This window comes from Amblyomma mixtum, chromosome 2 (genome assembly GCF_055824585.1).
Source record: "Amblyomma mixtum isolate Tamu chromosome 2, ASM5582458v1, whole genome shotgun sequence".
Taxonomy (NCBI): Eukaryota; Metazoa; Arthropoda; class Arachnida; order Ixodida; family Ixodidae; genus Amblyomma; species Amblyomma mixtum.
The window spans coordinates 252216775-252236017 of NC_143013.1; the positions used below are offsets into that span (position 1 = coordinate 252216775).

Consider the following 19243-nt stretch of genomic DNA (forward strand, 5'->3'; position numbering starts at 1 on the left):
GGGGTTCTTTAACGGGCACTGACATCGCACAGCACATCGGCCTCTAGAATTTCGCCTTCATCGAAATTCAGCCGCCGCGGCCGGGATCGAACCCGCGTCTTTTGGGTCAGTAGCCGAGCTCCGTAACCACTGAGCCACCGCGGCGGGGCGGATTGCAAATGAGTTACAACGTTTAACCTGTAGGCGTAATGCTTATACCTAAGCCTGGAGGATGGCGTTTGAATGTCCTCGCGTCCACATGCCGAAGCGCGTCCACATGCCAAACGAGTGACGTGACGTACGTGGAGGACATGAAGGAAGGAAAGAATTAAGGAGAGGCCGCTACGTAACATTTTTTGAAGCTGCAGGGCTCCCCCCCCCCCCCATTTCTTTTTTTTTTTTTGGCCGCCGTCTCAACGCGTTTACGCATGCGCAGCAGACAACGAAGCAGACGACGCCGCTGCGCCCAACGTTACTATTGGCTGCGCCATCAGCCAAAGACTCCCAGTGGCCCTTGCAAAACCACGTGACTTAAGGCACACACCTTTTTTTTCCCACGCAGATCGGATAGCGAGGGCCTCTCCTTGGCTTTCCTTCCTCCATGGCGGAGGATATATGCAGAGCTCTTTGACCAGATCAGCTGAGGAACTCCACTTCGAAACCTGACTATTCCCTGCGGCCGCTCCGCGTAGGTTAGTGGATGAAGGCGCCACCTAAGAACGGCAAAAAGAATCTGTAGCCGTTAGTCGTCATTAGCTTCAGAAACGTTGAAACCAATTTCTTGCTCAGGTCTTTGGTTTGTATGTCGGACTGTTATGTCTGGTATGCATTTTAGTTGCTGCGTCGATTTGTTTCATTGATTTTGCTGCCAGGCACCAGCGCGGTTACCAACGGAGTACAAGTTGACTTGTACGCATTTTATTTAGTATATTTCCTATATTTCGTCGAGTTACGTGCACTAGAGAGGTTTCGTTTCCCGCAAGCTTCCCGAAAACGCATGTATCTTGGCGCGATGTTGCCAAAATTTGTTGTGCCACAGCACCGAGGGTAACAGATTTTTAGAAATTTTAAAAACTGATATGGATATTACTTACGGTGGGCTTCAGCCTCTCAATAATTAAGGAGCTTGACAGTAATAGTTAAAAAGTTAACTAGTCAATATTAGTTAACCGGCCTGCTAGTTAGCACGTCTTAGTGTATTCTGATGTACTGCACCACTGACAATGCCATGCCCAAAAAAACAGCTCTCCTAACTCAAAAAGCCTATATTTAAAATAGTTTAAACTCTTAGGTGCAACACCCTGTATACAGACGAAGATCAGCGTTGAGTTTTTTGCTAGCAATAGCTTTAATTCCTTAGGTTATAGTGCCCTACCGCAGCGCAGCTTCGCTGTTTTGCTCGATTATTCATTTTGTGCGAGTATTCGCACAAGTAGCGAATACTCATAAAAATCCGATTCTCATTCAATTCGATTTTTAGCGGTATTATACGTATTCGATTTATTTTTGAATAAATGCTGTTCGTTCACTCCTACACACCAAGTGCCGGAGTGTTGCAAACATTTCCCGTGACACGGGTGTCTGTGGTTAGCCAACACGTAGAAATAATTGGATCCAAAAAGCCCTACCTTGTTTTCGAAGTCGCCAAGCAAGAAAAAAGGATTTTTTTTTTTAAGATAACAGAGAGGGAAGCAATCGCGCTCCTCTCACAAGGTAATAACACCGAGTTAAACGAGCCACAGCTCAATAAACGCAATGTGTACATTTTTGCTTCGCCTTATATCGCTGATAATGAAACACATGCGCTTATAAAAATTCAAGTTTTTTTTTTCTTTCGACGCGAATTTTTTAAGGCGAAAGCCTTTAGTGCCTCATCGTTGTCGACAGAAAGTTGTCAGCAGAGGTGTCACGCTTTTCGATTGGTCGAAATGGTTATGACGTTAGAGCGCGCGGATTCGAAGTAATGAGGTCACCTACGGATGCCTGACGCCCCCTTTTAGAGAAGACGACAACTAATAAAAAATAGTTGTCGTCCGCTCCGACAGGGGCGTAAGGCGTCCGTGGGTGACCACATTACATACCTCATACAGTCTCGCAGACAATACCAAATAGTGCGCCAGGAAAGGCTTTCGCCTTGCAGCACTTTAGAGAGCCAAAGTGCCCCCTGAATTTTTTATAGCAGAAATGCGGGTAAGGGCAAATTTCGATGAAGTCAGGCATGCCCTGCTCGCCCCTTAGCTCTGAAATCTTGGCAGTTCTGCTTCTACTGAAGGCTAGAAATGCATATATGGATCACTGAAAAATCTTCAAGAAAGCTTCGGCACTCAAGATTACCAGAAAACCAAATCTTTTGAAGCGAAAAGCTTCACTAGGCTAGTCAACACCGGGTCTGGCGTGCGCCGTGATCAATTTTAGCCCCAGCTGCGCATGCGCGAGTTCGCCGCGTGACGTCACTGGAGAGGCGCAGGTGTTCGGCGGAGCCGCGCTCGGTGGCGGCTCCGCCGGTCGACCTTCGCCGTCGTTCGCGCGCTCTGCGCGTGTTTACAGAGTGTGCATCGGCGCGCTCGGCTTCCTCGTATGACGCTACTTGCAGCCGCGTGTCTACCAGTTACTAAGCCTGCGAAAGGAGGGCTATATAACGCGCTTGCCTACACCGTTATCGTGGTGCGCGAACCGTTATTGTGCGCGAACTGCGACAGCCATGACGTCAAACAAAGCATAACTGCACCTTTTCGCTTTTATATCCAGACTTAACCAGGGCTAAGCCACTGCCATTTTTTTTTAATTTTAGCCTACCGCATGAAAAAAACTTCAGCATAGTTCCTATATATATATAAAAAAAAACTTCTGCACACGTTCCTATTTCGATGAGGCAATCTAGGCTTGCCTTCGCGTTGAACTCAGAGATCCGGTGACGATAATAGTACTACTGCCTGATACGAACGAAAGTTTAGTTTAGTTTGCAGGGGTTTAACGTCCCGAAGCAACACAGACTATGAGGGACGCCGTAGTGAAGGGCTCCGGAAATTTCGACCACCTGGGGTTCTTTAACGTGCACTGACATCGCACAGCACACGGGCCTCTAGAATTTTGCCTTCATCGAAATTCGGCCACCGCGGCCAAGATCGAACCCGCGTCTTTCGGGTCAGCAGCCGAGCGCCGTAACCACTGAGCCACCGCGGCGGGGCGATACGAACGAAAGAATGACCGATACGACCGGATCTGCATTGAACTTACCTGGGAAGCGATATTCTCGCGGGCGGTTCTCGGCCTTTAATACTTTTTAAACATTCCTGGCACTCCAACACAACAGTTCCAGCTTTCCAAGAAGACGAAGTCGAGCGAGGCACACTCACACGGCTAAACGCCTCCCAGCCGGCTGGCCCGCGCCCTACGGTTTTAGCTTTCCCCACCAGGAGAACTACGCGGCGCTACTGTCGCGTACTCAAACTTAAGGCTTTTGCTGGGAAATACTGCACGTCATGAAGAACTCACCGCCGGTTACTTGAGCTTTTCCCGGATTGTTACAATACGATCGAAAGATTCTTTTGAAATACAGCGCTGGCAGACAACGGACAAGAAAGAAGACACACATAACACACACAATAGTCAGCGCATTGTGTGTGTTCTGTGTGTCTACTTTCTCGTCTGTTGTCTGCCAGCGCTGTGTTTCAAAAGAGTGCTCTACCAACTCGCCCAGCATCATACCTTGATCGAATGATATTCTTTACTGTCACAGCTGACATGCATATAGCACTGTCACGTAGTAAATTTTTCTAAAATTCCAGCACCGTCAAGCCTGCTGCGGTACTCACCGTTAAGTCAAGTCTGTATGGGCCATCTAGTTCCCTTTCTTTTGTCCTCTGCAGGCGCCCGATGAGTTTCCGGTTCATCGAATCGAAGAGCCTCATGGCACAGTATCTGCAGCCACCCCCTTTTGGCACATCCTTCGACATGGCGCTTTGTTGGCTTTGTTATATGTTTACATATAAATGGAGGGCGTTTACGGCATAGCTGATGGCCGACGTTCTCCGGCTGAGTTGCAGAGTTTATCGGAAGACTTTATCATCCGTGAATCAGCAGACCGGTAGAAAGACTGAGCAAAACCGCCCAAGCTTCATGATATCTGTGGATGTCGACGTTCAGCCAACAGACCCTAACACGAGATATGCCGTACACGTCACAAGCACTGCAGAAACGCCTTCTGCATGCTGGTCCGGCTCGCCTGCTGTCGAGAATATAGGACGATGCTAGACACAAACCGCTGCCACGTCCTACTGACGACGAGCCAAACATTCGTTTTGCGCAGCGTGACGAAAAGATTTGTCAGCTGCCCAGTGTACGCGTGACGCCAACAGAATATATACAGAATGTTTCATTAATTACTCCTTGTAATATTAAATTTCTTTTTAGTTAAAGCTGCCGGACATCCGGAAACAGTTCAGATATACCTCTCCACCTTTTCCTCTCATTAAAATTCCTTTCTCCCTCTCAATGACAACTATACCTACAGTTAGGCGCCTCCTGTGAACAGAAATTTGTAGGTAAAAAAATTAGTAATAACAATATCAGTTTCTGAAATTTAAAAAATGCGATGCTCGTGGGCGCTGCAGCGTAGGAAGCGGCACTGCGAACGCGCCAAACCAAAATTGCGCGGCTGAGGAGCACACTCACCCATGTCTGACGACTTCTCGCTGGGCGCTAGGCTTAGCGGCATTGTCTGGGCTGTCCCGAATTCTGGTCATGCTAAACAGCAGCTAATCATAAGCAAGAATTCGACCATTAAAAAACCTTACTTTGTTTACTGCTATTATTGGTCAGAGGAGTAATACGAGGGGAGGTCCAAAAGTTCGTGGGCTTTGGTATAAGGAAAGTATATTTATCCAGCATTTCAAAATATTTAATTTAGCCGCTAATGTCAATGCCTTTCTTCATGTGGCAGCTTTATTTTTCATAAAATGCTTCGAAGCCACGCTCTCCTAACTTTTGCTGTTTCCAGTGGCAATGGCCCCGTTGCTGATACAGTTTTCCTCGAAGCAGGGTTGAATCAGCGTGCCCCGCTCGGTAGGTGTATTTAGGAGTTAGGGCGTCGGCCCCAGTATTGCTATCGAGGCCTGCATGTCCTAGGACCCAGGTGATGACGTGATCATGTTGGAGATGGCAGCCCAGAACCGCCAGAACGCGAAGAGCCACGAGCGGAACACATAAGCAATTAACCCTCCACCCCATAAGCAACTTTCCCGGCGGACTCCTACCACCTATGACGCTTCAAAACACTCACTTTCCTCTAATCTCCACCACCTGCACCGTATTCACCTAACATTACACACAGATACATGGCCCTGGAGTGGTATTTCTATACGCATGCACATTAGATGGGCATGGTCAGCTAAACCCAACACAGCGCTGGAGCAGTGGGAGGCGACGGTGCCGATCGGGAGGCGCTAGTCATTGTCTAAGTGACGGCGGAAGCTGCTACAGTCCTGGACTGAGGACCTGTCCCACAATCCACTCCGGTCTCCTTTTACGTAATAAAAGTTTGATCGCTCTCTTCACGAAGCAGGAGCATGTAAATATCAGGAGGAGCAAGGGAAGGATCAAAGAGAGCACACTGAAGATGGTGCAGCATGATCATTCATTTTTGCTCCTTTGAGAACTTCGCCTTGTGCTCGCACGTACCAGCTGGTGAGGCGCTGTGAGCGCGCGGAGCGAGTGGACGTACAGCGCATCGTCTTCGCCAACTTTTGGCTGGAGCCACGGTTCCTCGGCCGGAACCCCGTCAACGCAGCCGCGTCTGTCTTTGCGAAGTCGACAGCTACCTGTGGACACCACTCACACACAGGTGGGGCAACATTTACGCATTTTAGGGCCGATCCTCACGCGTTTCGTGGCGACGGCGCTAGGCCTAACGCCTACGCCGACGCTCGGCCGTGAGTGAGTCGCCCACCCGTGTCAAGATGGCTGCCCAAAAAGTACAACGCGGCTACGACCCGGACGCCATGGCCTGGTCCGAGGTTTCTTCAGCTCCAACGCCTGAGAGTCCGGATTCTGCGCCCATCGAGAACCCGAGGCTCTTCAAACTAGTGGAACGCCGCTCCCGCAAGCGGGACGCCGCCTCCAAGAAAGCGGACGCCACGTCGGCAGGCCGCTCAATACGGGACAACGCTGCTGCGCGCGCTGCAGCGCTTCACGGAGGGGCCCAGTCTAAGACGGGACCCTCTTGGAAACCAAAGCCACTGCCGCGTCTTCATCCAGAAGACATCGTGATCATCCTGAAGCCCCGGGTGACCGTCGCCCTGAGGGATGTCTACCAACATGGCGAGCTGGGAGCAGCGTTCGCGGCCTACCTGGGCGCCAAGGCCGCAGCATCCCTCAGCCTGCTCCCCACATGGGAGCAAAACCTCATCGTCGCAGGCACCAGAGAGCCGCACGTCGCGGACAAGCTTCTGCGGGATTTTCAACTAACATCACCGAAGGGCCAGCTCTCTATGTACGGCCAGTTGAAACTCACTGGAGACGTGTGCCGCGGCGTCATCACCGTGGCCAAGCACGAGACCAGTGAGTCCCTCCAAAACAAGATCCAGTGGCGTGCTGGAGAGCTTGCCGATATCCGCAAGCTTGGCAAATCCGACGTCGCGTCGCTCACCTTCGTGGGAAAAGTGGTGCCGCGATATGTGCATTACAACTCTGAGGTGACCCTTGTGCGTGCGTACAAGAGAACCATTCCGGCCTGCGTGCGGTGCGGCACTGTGGGCCACCGAGCAGACACCTGCCCCTGCCCGGATGAAAAGTGCGGCCTGTGTGGCCAAACGGCGCCGACCGTCGACGGAGTCAAGGCGCCGCATGAATGTACTCTGTCCTGTGCAGTCTGTGGGCAAGCCCACGCTACCAACTCCCGCGACTGCACGGGAAAATTCCGGCAGCTCAAGGTGTATGGCCCCAAGGCTAAACGCCCAGAGGTGCCAAAAAACCAGAGACCTGGCAAGCAGCCAAGTCATTCAAAACCAGGTGCCGGTGGCGGAACGCCGCGTGGTGCTCACGGCACCGACCACAAGACATCGTCACCTTCTTCACCGTCGGTGAAGCCAGCGCCCGGGAAGAAGACGGCGCCTCCACCGCCCAGCGGCAGAGACACTGGCCACTTCCCGGCCCTCAAGACAATTGGCGCTGCCGACGCCCGGGCATCAGCGCCTCAACACGACAAACAGGTGAGCAGCTGGGCTGAGATCGCCTCCTCTTCCACCCATCCCTCACCCTCCCCCGTAACCGTCTCCGCACTCGACGCGGAGTACAAAAAACAGATAGACGTGCTCCGGGCACAGAATGAGCTTTTGCTCACCAAAATTCAAAATTTAGAGTCAAAATTGGCGTCCTCCGCACCGAGCCCGCAGAACTCGGACGCAATGGAGAGCGACGCGGAGATCTCGCCTGCCCTCGTGACGGCCATCTCTGCGATGGAGGAGCGCTTAACCTCTAAATTGCGATATATGATCGAGACCGCCATGGACCAGATCTTGACAAAGGTCAAATCTGCCGTCCCCGCGGTGGTCTCAAAACACATCTCGGACAACCCCCGCCTCCTCCGTCGGACGGGACCCATTAGGGACGTATCCCGCCCTTCAAAATTCAACCGTCTGATTATTGATTCGGACAATGAGGACAGCTGCCCCGCTCCTTCCGTCATCACCCCCTTGATGGCGCAAGTAGCTGGCTCTGAGGCAGCCAATCCCTCCTCCTCCCCCCCAAGAATTTTAAATCATGGCGAGACACCTTAATCAAAGGAGTTCCGCCATATCCAATTCGGCCATGTCAACTTCAATAACACAGTGGAACTGTAGAGGCTTTAAGGACCGCACTAAGCGGGCCAATTTCCGCCTCTACCTTGAAACTTTCGAGTCCTTACCAGCCGTGGTTGCCCTCCAAGAGCCAGGCCTGGGCGCCACAATTTCAAATTACACGACGTTCCAACAGGATCCCGCGTCTTGTCTTCTCGTTCACAAAGACTACACAGCCAACCTAGTGGATCTCGACCTCCAACTAGAGTACTCTTATGTAATGGTGACCCTCCTACCAGTCCGCCGCAGGGACCCACCGTTGCATATACTCAACGTGTACTGCTCTCCCAAACTAAAGCGAGTGACTTTTGCGGACCTCTTTAGCCGCGCGCTAAGAGTAGCGGGCCGCGATCCCCTGCTGATTGTGGGCGACTTTAACGCTCCCAGTCAGCAGTGGGGGTATCGCAAGGAGGTGTCGCGCGGGCGTAAGCTGGCGGAGCTTGCGTCCACGTTGGGCCTCACCCTCCACACGGACCCTGTCCACCCAACCCGGCTAGGAAATTCCGTGACACGGGATACGTGTCCGGACTTAACCTTCACTCGCAACATACGACACGCAGACTGGCTCAACACCGAGGAGACCCTCGGTAGCGACCACTGCATCATTAACACTACACTACGCACACGCCCCCTCAAGCGTCCCAGAACACAAGCCCATATCCCAGATTGGACGAAATTCAGGCAAAATTTTAACTCACTTGATAATACACCCATTTCCGCGCAAGGCTACACAGCATGGTCCCAACAGCTGCTGGCACACCTTTCCTCGCATGAAACACACATCCAGCTCTCAGAGGCGGTCACGGACGTGGATAACCACCTTCTACACCTCTGGGAAGCCCGTCGCAGCCTCGTCCGCCGTTGGCGACGCCAGAAACACAATAGAAAGCTTAAAGCTCGAATTGCCGAGCTTACCCAGAAAGCGGCAGAGTACGCGGCCCAACTCGCCGACTCCAACTGGGTAGATAGATGCAACACGGCCGCGCGACAAATGTCCAGCCGAAACACGTGGCGTCTCTTTCGAGCCCTAATCGACCCAACACAAACACGAACCGAAACACAAAAACATTTGCACCGAGCCCTGCACGCTTTTTCTGGCAACACGACTCAACTGGCACAGAAACTTCGGGACCAGTATCTGTGTACAGCCCAAGACCCCCGTGGATCTGCGTACTCTTATGCAGGCAGAGAGAACACGGAGCTGGATCAACCTTTCCAGCTCCATGATCTGCGGGCGGCTCTCGCCAAAATGAAACGGGGCACTGCGCCAGGACGGGATAAGGTCACCGTCAAGCTTTTGACGAACCTGCCCGACTTGGCATACCAGTCCCTCCTGGAGTACGTCAATGCGATTTGGCGCGGGGACACCCCCCTGCCAATCGAATGGAAAACGGCTTTGGTCACTTTTATTCCTAAAGCTGGCAAACCAATTGACACAGATAACCTCCGCCCCATCTCTCTCACCTCATGTGTGGGCAAACTAATGGAGACGATGGTGCGGGATCGGTTATCTACATATCTTGAAAACAAACAAGTCTTTGCGAGCACCATGTTCGGATTCCGCCCACACAGATCCGCACAGGATGTCCTCCTGCAACTCAATCGGGAAGTCCTTGACCCCCTCGAATGCCCCCATAATGACCGGGTAGTACTCGCCTTGGATCTTAAAGGGGCATTTGACAATGTAACACATGAGATCATACTCACTAACCTAAGTCACACCGACTGTGGCCTCAATACATTCCAATACATAAGACAATTTTTAATAGATCGTCAATCCAACATTCGAATTCAAGATAGAGACCATGGTCCTTACCTACTCGGCACGCGGGGAACCCCTCAAGGCGCGGTACTTTCCCCGCTGCTCTTCAATCTGGCCATGATGCACCTGCCGGCCCAGCTGAGTGGTGTCGCCGGCGTGCAGCACGCCCTGTACGCCGATGACATCACCCTGTGGGCCACGCAGGGCAGCACAGGAGACATTGAAACCAGCCTGCAAACAGCGGCGACGATAGTAGACCGCTACGCCCGCCGCTGCGGTCTTCAATGTTCCCCTCAAAAATCGGAATTTGTGCACCTCCGCCCCTCACAGAAGTGCACAACTAAAATATCTCTCTCTCTTGAGAGTGGTCCCATACGCGAAAGTGATGAGATACGGGTACTCGGACTCTACATCCACAAACACAGGCGGCCAGACACTACATTGGCCAAACTCCGTAAGGTGGGGGACCAGGTGGGCCGCATGGTCCGCCGGGTTTCCAACAAACGCGGAGGGTTACGAAGTAAGGATGCCTTGCGGCTGGCAAACGCCTTCGTAACTAGTCGAATTCTCTATTCGACTCCTTATCTCCACCTACGGAAACAAGAGGAGGACGCCCTTGAGGTCATCCTTCGCAAAATTGTTAAACGTGCCCTTGACCTCCCCATCACTACTTCAAACAGCCGGCTTATGGCTCTTGGGGTGGTGAATACTTTCCGGGAACTCCGGGAGGCGCACCTTACAAACCAGTACACGCGCTTGTCGCTAACGGAGTCGGGTCGCCGCCTTCTTGCTCGACTCCATATCCAACACACCCCTCCAATGGAAGACAGGTTTCGCATCCCGGAACTGTGGAGACGTGCCCTCCACGTGCGGCCTCTTCCAGCAAACATGTCACATGAAGACCATAATGGTCGGCGCCTGGCACGAGCGGAAGCGCTAGCCCGATATTATGGCAACAAAACAGGTGTATACTACGTGGACGCATCCGGCCCTCACCACGGGGGATGGTACACGGCCGCGGTAGTTCAACGGCCTAACTTTCAGAGCCCGCAGTGCAACACAAGCAGAAGAGGTCGCGATTGCTCTCGCGGCCTCACATTCCAATTCAAAATACATAATCACCGACTCGCGAGGGGCCTGTCGGAACGTCGAACAAGGCTGCACTCCCTTCCTAGCCTATCGAATATACCAAAATTGCATACGGGATACGGACCCCGCACACCGTCACCTCATATGGGCCCCTGCTCATCAGGGGTTGGCAGGAAACGAGGCAGCAGACGCAGCCGCCCGCGCGCTCTCTCACCGGGCTGTTTTCTCCTCCCCGTCCGATCAGGAACCCGATTTTAATCCGGTCTATACATTCAAAGATATTACAACATATTATCAAAATTGTCATCGCCATTACCCTAGCCCATGTAAAGGCCTGAAGAAGGCGGATGAGCGGCTCCTTCTCCGCCTTCTCACCAATACATTGCTGTGCCCGGCAGCGCTAAAACATTTTGACCCCTCCTTTAGCGGCAGCTGCCCACACTGTAGTGCAGTGTCTTCTGACACCTATCACATGGTGTGGGCCTGCCCCTCCAACCCCGCTATTCCCCCCATCCCCAACCCAACCCGGGAGGACTGGGAGGCGACCCTGCTCGGCTGCCACGACTTACAGGCCCAACAAGCCTTAGTCGGGCGCGCCCGGGCGGCGGCAACCGCCACTGGGGTCCCATACTAGGGACCTCCACCTAGTGTTTGTAAGGATCGGTCCCTTACGGGCTGATCCAAACATACCTCCTGCTCATTCGTAATAAATGTTTTCACCACCACCACCACGTACCAGCTCTACTTTTCGCTACATTTCTAGGAAGCGTATGGTTATCTGGAAGGCACTGTGAAGCATTTATACCCCTAAAAAAATAGAATTGGCAGTGGCTTAGCTCTGGTTAAGCCTGGATATACAAGCGAAAAGCTGCAGTTATGCTTTGTTTGACGTCATGGCTGTCGCAGTTCGCGCACAATGCACTGGGAGCATCCCGATAACGGTGCAGGCAAACGCGTTATATAGCCCTCCTTGCGCATGCGTAGTAACTGTGGTAAACACGCGGCTGCAACGAAAGGTCAAACGGTGGCGAGGAGGCGAGCGCGCAGTAGTAGCAGCGGTGAGGAGGCGGCGCACATGCGCAGTAGCGCGCGGCTGCGCCGAAAGGTCAGGCGGGGGTTGCGGCGGCGGCCGCTCGACCACCTGCGCCTCTTCTGTGACGTCACTCGGTTCTGCGCACGCGCAGCTGCGGCTAATTCTGATCACGGAGCATACGCTAGACCCAGTGTTGGCCCATTGAAGCTTTTCGCTTCAAAATTGGAGGACGCTTAAGCTTCGCCTTTAGGAGTGGAACGCGACAGAGTGTTGCAGCGCTTCCAGGGAGTCCATGGAACGCCGTCGGCCGTTCGGCGCGACGCCTTGCCCGTTGGACAAACAAAAAAAGTGGGTTGTTTGGGGAAAAGAAGTAATTTAGTAACAGTGTCACTTATCTTGGTGGACACCCGAACAGCGCATGACACGATTTTTTTTTACGCAGCTCTCGATTATAGGTCGCCGGCGAATCCCTGCCGCGAGCTAGGCTAACTTAATAAGTTTATGCTGCATGGAATACTGAATTGTATGACACTATCCAAAACATTCTGCGGCAAACGGTGGGCATGATAAGTTTGTTTTTATGCAGCCCCCGATTATTTCCGATAGGCGGTGCCGACTACTACTACTATGCCGACGGCTTTTCGACCAAACGAGTTGTATACGCTGTAGCGGAATGACATAGAAGCTCGACCAGTGAGAGAGAGAGAGAGAGAGAGAGATGCAGCAAAATGTATGGTGTCAAGCCATGAATTTTTCCGCGGTAATTTTTCAACATCCATCACGGTGGCTCAGTGGTTAGGGTGCTCGGTTACTGAGCCGGAATAAAAGATCCCCACGTGGTCGAAAATATTCCGGAGCCCTCCACTATGGCACCTTTTTCTCTCTTCTTTCACTCCCACGTTCCTCCCTTCCCTTACGGTGCGGTTCAGGTGTCCATCGAGATATGCGAGACAGATACAGAGTCATTTCCTTCCAAAAAAAAACAATTTTAAATTCCGCTAATTGAAAAATTCAGGGGGCATTTTGACTGTTTAAAGTGCGCAGAGGCGAAAGCGTTTTCCGCACCAATTTCGCTGCTTCTGTGGCACTGGTGGCGTTACATATAATTGAGTACTAATTACTAAGTGATAGCAAATCACTAATTAATGATTGATTACTGATTAATGCCTGAATACTAATTACCTGCTAATTAATGACGCTTAAGCTTCGCCTTTAGGAGTGGAACGCGACAGCGTGTCGTAGCGCTGCCAGGGAGTCCACGGAACGCCACCACCTGTTCGGCGCCGCGATGCCTTGCCCTTTGAACGCAACGTTTTTTGAGGAAAGGAAATGGCGCAGTAATTCTGTGTCATCTCGGTGGACACCTGAACCGCACCGTAGAGGAAGGGAGGAAGTGGGAATGAAAGAAGACAAAGAGGGCCGTAATGAAGAAAATGAAAATTGTATTTGAGGAAAGGAAATCACGCAGTAACTGTCTCGCATATCTCGGTGGACACCCTTCAAAATTCAGGGGGGCACTTTTTTGACCTAAAGTGTGGTCACTGATGTGTGGTTAAGATGTTAAGCTTCGCCTCTAAGAGTGGAACGCGACAGCCTCTTGCAACGCTGCCAGGGAGTCCATAGAACGCCATCGCCCATTCGGTTGTACGGCTCTCGCTCATGGGTAAATTGGTTTTTGAGGAAAGGAAATGTATCTGTCTCTCATATCTCGGCGGACACCTAAACCTCGCCGGAAGGGAAGGGAGGAAGATGGGAGTGAGCGAAGACACCGTATTCACGATATGCACCCTGGCCAATGGCCAATCCCCCACCGTGGGTATGTGCCATTCAGCCTGAGAACATCATCATCATCATCATCATCATCATGACGCGCCTTTGTTCATTCCAAACCATCGAGCTGGTCGTCTCGCACGCCGAAGACCGGGGCTCGATTCCTGAGCTCGACCAATTTCCTACTCGGTTTTATTTATTTATATGGCCTGACTAGAAAAGTTAATTAGGCTATTGGGTAATGAAGCAATTAACTAAGCTCAGTCCCACTTACTTGGAGCATCACTATACGATCCCTTCAATTGGTTGCATGGTTACTAGCCAAAGTACAATTGGCCCCGTTTGAAATTCGCGCACTGTGACGTCACGACCGTTTCGACCAATTGAAAAGCGTGACATTTCTGTCGACAACTGCTGCTTACAACGATGAGGCATTAAAGGCTTCCGCCTTAAAACATAGAACCGGCAGTATCCCGCCGGAGCCTTCCTCACGTTCACCGTTCACACATGACTGCCGCGCAGCAGCGGCCGCCGTACCGCTGTTTCGTGCTGCACAGTTCTCAGGTGCTTTCTGGAGCAAATGATTTAAGAAAAAAAGAATAAAAGTCGTGTTATATCTGTGCAAATAAGCTATAATATTGCTCTAGAAAGGTGTGAATATCGACGCTTGCATAAAACCATGGGAACATGTTGCTGCCGGAGCCACACAGCGCTTGACGCACTATGCATCCTTCAGTGCATTTGAGGCGAGCATGTAAAGGCCTCAGCAGAACTTCACTCGCTGTGATACTACCTCTCAATAAAATGCACACATTTAAATTAATCGGATTTCAAATCATTCCTACTGAGGTCTACAAACAAAATATCATCAAAAAGAGAATGATTGCGCTGCTAGCTGACAATGCCGCCAAATTTGCTAAAATACATGATTTTTTTCTCACAGAATCCCGGGACCGCCGAAAACTTGGGGCACTAAGAATGGTTAAGTGTTTCTAACAGCTGTTTTTCAAAGCTGTGTCCTACAATAGGCAAACAAGGCCATGGAGTATGGTTAAAATTCCTTGCGCAGTAGCACCACAAAGAATCCTATCTTTGAATAAATAAAAACCAATATGGCTATTGCTAATGGCGAGCATTAAATATTAAAGTGAAATGAGGCACCCAGCTGTAATTAATAGTTAAAAACTTAATTTAGTCAACTTATTTCACTTAATTTAACCAGCCTGGTACCTTTAGTTGTTCTCTAATGTTTGTCACTGGTGACAACACTATGCTCAAGAAAATGTCTCTTCAACATAGAAAAAACATATTTTTGAATGGTACCAAGAGTCTTCAGTGAAACATTCTGTGTACAAGTACACTCTATACGAGTTCTTGATTTGGGTGCCGACCTAGAACTTGTCTGAACAGCTCTTTTTCGTGCAATAAAAGATTCGCGTCACACCAGCAACATAAATTACAAGGTCTTTCAGGACCGTCCAGAGCAGCAGCGACACTGAAGTCCCTGCTCTGAGATAGTGTACATCCTGTGCATGAAACTATTTTGTGCAGTAGTAGGCAGCGTTTTCTTTTTTAATCCTTGTTTGCCTTTTTGTTTTCTCTTTTTACTCGTTGCAATGAGAGTATGTGTGATTATATTGTTTCTATGCCTTTTGCGTCATTGAGAGAGGAGAGCAAAAAGGCAATGCAAGGTCGATGCGAATATATACACTTTGAGGAGAGATGTAATTTATCTAGGGAAAGTAAGAAGTCAGCATAATGGTTTGAAATGAAAGCCGCCCGAGGCTACAATTATGAGCTGCATCAAGAGAACACACGTTGCAGGTTAGCCCCAGGGTGTTTTACATAAATTAGCTGAGTTGGTAGTGCCACTGATAATGTCACAATTTTAATGTTTTGGAGTTACGTTTGGTGTGGCACATGCTTGAAGTGTTATATTAGGTTTGGTTTGGTTTGGTTTATGGGGTTTAACGTCCCAAAGCGACTAAGGCTATGAGAGACGCCGTAGTGGAGGGCTCCGGAAATTTCGACCACCTGGGGTTCTTTAACGTGCACTGACATCGCACAGTACACGGGCCTCTAGAATTTCTCCTCCAAAGAAATTCAACCGCCGCGGCCGGGATAGAACCCGCGTCTTTTGGGTCAGCAGCCGAGCACCATAACAACTGAGCCACCACGGCGGCGCTGGACGTCAAAGAGTGTTATATAGTTTATCAACCCACATTCGCTATGTCTGGAATGGCAGGTTTATTGTCACAAGCAAAAAAAGCAGCAACAAAAATCAACAGAACATGAGTAGCGCCAGGTTAAACACACAGTGACTCTACTGAAAACTCATTGCACTGTTCCTGTACAAAGGAAACCAACTGACCTAATGTCTGAGCCAATAACGCTCATTTCATTTAGCACCGTCATCTGAACGTCAAGGTAACTGAAACGTCTTGCTCTGCCTGGTCAAAAGTAGCAATCACTCCATAGATGATAGTAATTAGTTGATCTTCTAACATCAAAGCAACACGAATGCTATTTACTTCAAGCAAAAGCAGAGTCCCGATACGGATAAAAATATATCTACTACTAAAGGTGTCAAAAATGTTAGATATAGCAACGCACAAGTTGCAAACATGCAGTATACCTGCAGAATGTCATTAGAGTAAAAAAAGATTGACCTACTTGGCACATTTCAGAAACTTCATTGAAGTATTGATAAATGCTAAAGAGATTGCAAATATGGCGATCTTTCACTAGGATCTAAGTTGTCCAGGATCACAACACTCTCACATTTCCAATGCAGCCATTCAACTAAAGCCAGGATTACAACAGAAAAGGACACTGAACTTTCTCAGTAGGAATAACAGATATAGGAGCAATTTCAGTAGGTATTTATAACAAGCTTTGTCATAACTGGTAAATAATTAGCTATATTGTTAGGCTAAGTTGGTTGCTATATAATGATCACATGCTCATGTTTGATTAATGATTCCACAAAAGGTGAGCCACTGATTCTGCCGCTTTTTATCTAAATTTTTGAAAACTAAAATTGATGACAAGGCATAATTGATATCAGAAGCGCTAAACACGTCACAGTGCACTGCAGACGGAAAAGAACTGAACAGGCAAGACAAAAACCAAATTTCACAACAATCAAAACATGTGTGAACCAAAAGTGGAAACCTCTTGAACACTTTTGCTGTTAACAAGGCTTCATACAGACTGTACTGCAAATCTGCCCTCCGTTCCAAACTGCATGAGTTCTAAAACTAAAGCACGGATATGCCTTAAATGCAGGTCACATGATTTAGCTATTACTGCTTTTCTAACTTTGATGACATCCTCATTAGTTAGGTCAGAATAAGTGAAAGGGTGATAAGAGCTGGAATATACACATAGCATAAGTTGCCTCCTCAGCATTAGCTGTTTTGTTTCGTTATACATACCTGCAATCAATCTGCATTGGCAAGTTGCACATGGGATGTTCTAAATACTTTCTACAAAACAAATTAAGTAGCTGCTGCATTTGACTTCGTAAAAACAAAAACACGGTGCCAGAAGTAAGTCATTGAATGTTAGTACTGTGGTGTTTTGTTAGCACCTGGGGCAAGTGGTCCTGCACTTACACTTTAAAAGAACTCCACCACACTGATCAAGAAAGTAATTCTAACAGGGCCTATCAACAAGTTAACCAGTCTGCTTGCCAAGCCTTATTGCACTTATGTTCACTATCTTACATCACAAAGCATGTCAAAGCTATGTGCTATCCATATATGTTACATATCAGAGAAAGAATCAAATATTTTATAGCCTCCTTATAGTTCAAATTATTTCCCATTTTAGACGATATCACGAAATACAACACATGTTTCAGTTGCAATGTTTGCATTGTATTAGCACCGTTAGCCAGCTGATCATTACTCAAACCAAAAAAAAAAAAGTCAACTTCGTTCGTTACACATACCACATTTATATACATATGTGCATACACTGCAACGTTAGGGCAGCTACAATGACTGGCGTATTGCAATAAACTGAAAAGAAAGCTCTAAACACACTGGTTCATTATTTGCGGTGACATATTCCTTTAATTGCAACAAGCAAGTAATATAAGTTGTGAAGACAGTTCTAGTCTTCTTGCTCTTTAAAGAAGCCTGCTTTACTGTGCTAACGCTCTTGACTTTAATGAGAGATACAAGTGATAAAAGTGACTGATCTATGAAGTTGTGATTACTGCAAATAAAGCCCTGAAATATGATGAAAGTAAATTCACACAGGTAGCTAGGTTATTATGTGTAATCAGTCACTGCCACAGATATTGAGCAAGTGTAAAAAACAGTCCTGCATAGCAATGCCTAAAAAAAGCTATGTAGCAGCTGAAGCTACCATTACATTAACCACTGCTGTGGTCAGGTCGGTCACACAAATTGCAGCACTCCACATTGTGTAGTGTTTTGTTCCATACACCATTCCAAGAGAGGACATAGCAACCGCTGGTACACTTACCAACAATCACTTATAGCGCATAAAATACATTCTTCCGTCCTCCCTGCTTTTGATTTGTTCCATTTGCAAAAGTCATTTCAAAATCCTCCACATCAACGTAACCGATGTCTAACTTGTAGCCATTATAAACAAAACTTTCTAAGCCAGAGTGACTTCCACAGAAAAGCACGCAGCTCAATTGCACGTGAAAACACCAGCAAGCAGGCACTAGCGCGAAATGTTCGAACTCGACGCCGCGGAAACAGCGGCCGCCATTCTCGCGTCATCGTGTCGACTCGCCACTGGAGATGCAGGGGACGCCGGTGCCGCAACCGCCACCTTGACCAGAGGCGACGTGCCCAGCACAATGTCCGCCGCATCCCCCCTGCCCAGTTCGTCCAGCGCGCGCGCAAGGTGCCCTATCGTGCTGTCCATCACTAGCGTCCACTCCCCGAGCACCCTGGCAATCGGGCTCTTGCCCGACGTAGCCAGAACACCGGACTCCTTGGACTCGGGATCCAGCTCGGGCAGTCGCTCCGTCATTCCGAGCTGCACAGCGAGGAGGCACCAGTCCCGGCCGAGCTTTTCGGGCGGGTCCAGCGCGGCGCCTAGCCTCTGGCGCGTGAGCAGCGACAGTTGGGATGCGTGCGTGTCGGGTCCGCAGACGAGCGAGGCGGCCGAGGCCACGTCTCGGCAGCACAGCAGGTCGCACGCCGACTCCGGCATGCCGGTCTGTGGGTGCAACACCTGGGCGTGCAGGCCTCCGTCGTTGAGCATGGCTCGCATGACCAAGCGGGCCGGATAGCGCGCCGGCGAAGGTGCGTGGTGCCGCAGGTCAGCGGCGCTGAGCAGGTGCCGTTCGAACTGCGCACCCGGACAGATCTCGCCCAGCACGTCGTCGACGACCATCAGCAGGTCCTCCAGAAAGTAGAAGCTGCGGAATCGCGGGAAGGCACGTTATGCGCATGTTATACGCATGAACTGCTCTTTGGAGCAGTTTCTTTCGAACAGAGGGGGATGGTTGCTCCCCCCTGCTTTCAACATTCATTTCTTCAGAGGGGATGTGCCCCCCAAATTCGTCACCAAATGTTCGTTCTCAGTTCTGATTTCTCGCAAACGCTTCAATTCTAGGACGTTATAAATGTAATGCAGAATATGGCTGAGCAAGTTGGCCTCGGATGAAGCCTTTGGTCTGAGTGGCATATGTATACCCCAACAGAATTGACTGACTGGCTCCCCCTGTTCATAAGCAGGACTAGCAGGTTTGAACAGGCTATGCGCAAACGTTTCTAATGCAGT

At 49.8% G+C, this 19243-nt stretch overlaps 1 protein-coding gene across 2 annotated transcripts in view; it reads right to left on the reverse strand.

Moving 5' to 3' along the window:
• Positions 1-17031: 17031 nt before the first annotated feature.
• LOC149363524 (death-associated protein kinase 1-like) overlaps positions 17032-19243 on the reverse strand; it is a 168866-nt gene continuing 166654 nt past the window's right edge. For both annotated transcript variants that reach the window (XM_089573523.1, XM_089573522.1), the window contains exon 19: positions 17032-18878. In XM_089573523.1, coding sequence (XP_089429649.1) covers positions 18173-18878 — 706 coding nt within the window. In that variant the 3' untranslated portion in view covers positions 17032-18172. The remainder of the gene's footprint in view (positions 18879-19243) is intronic.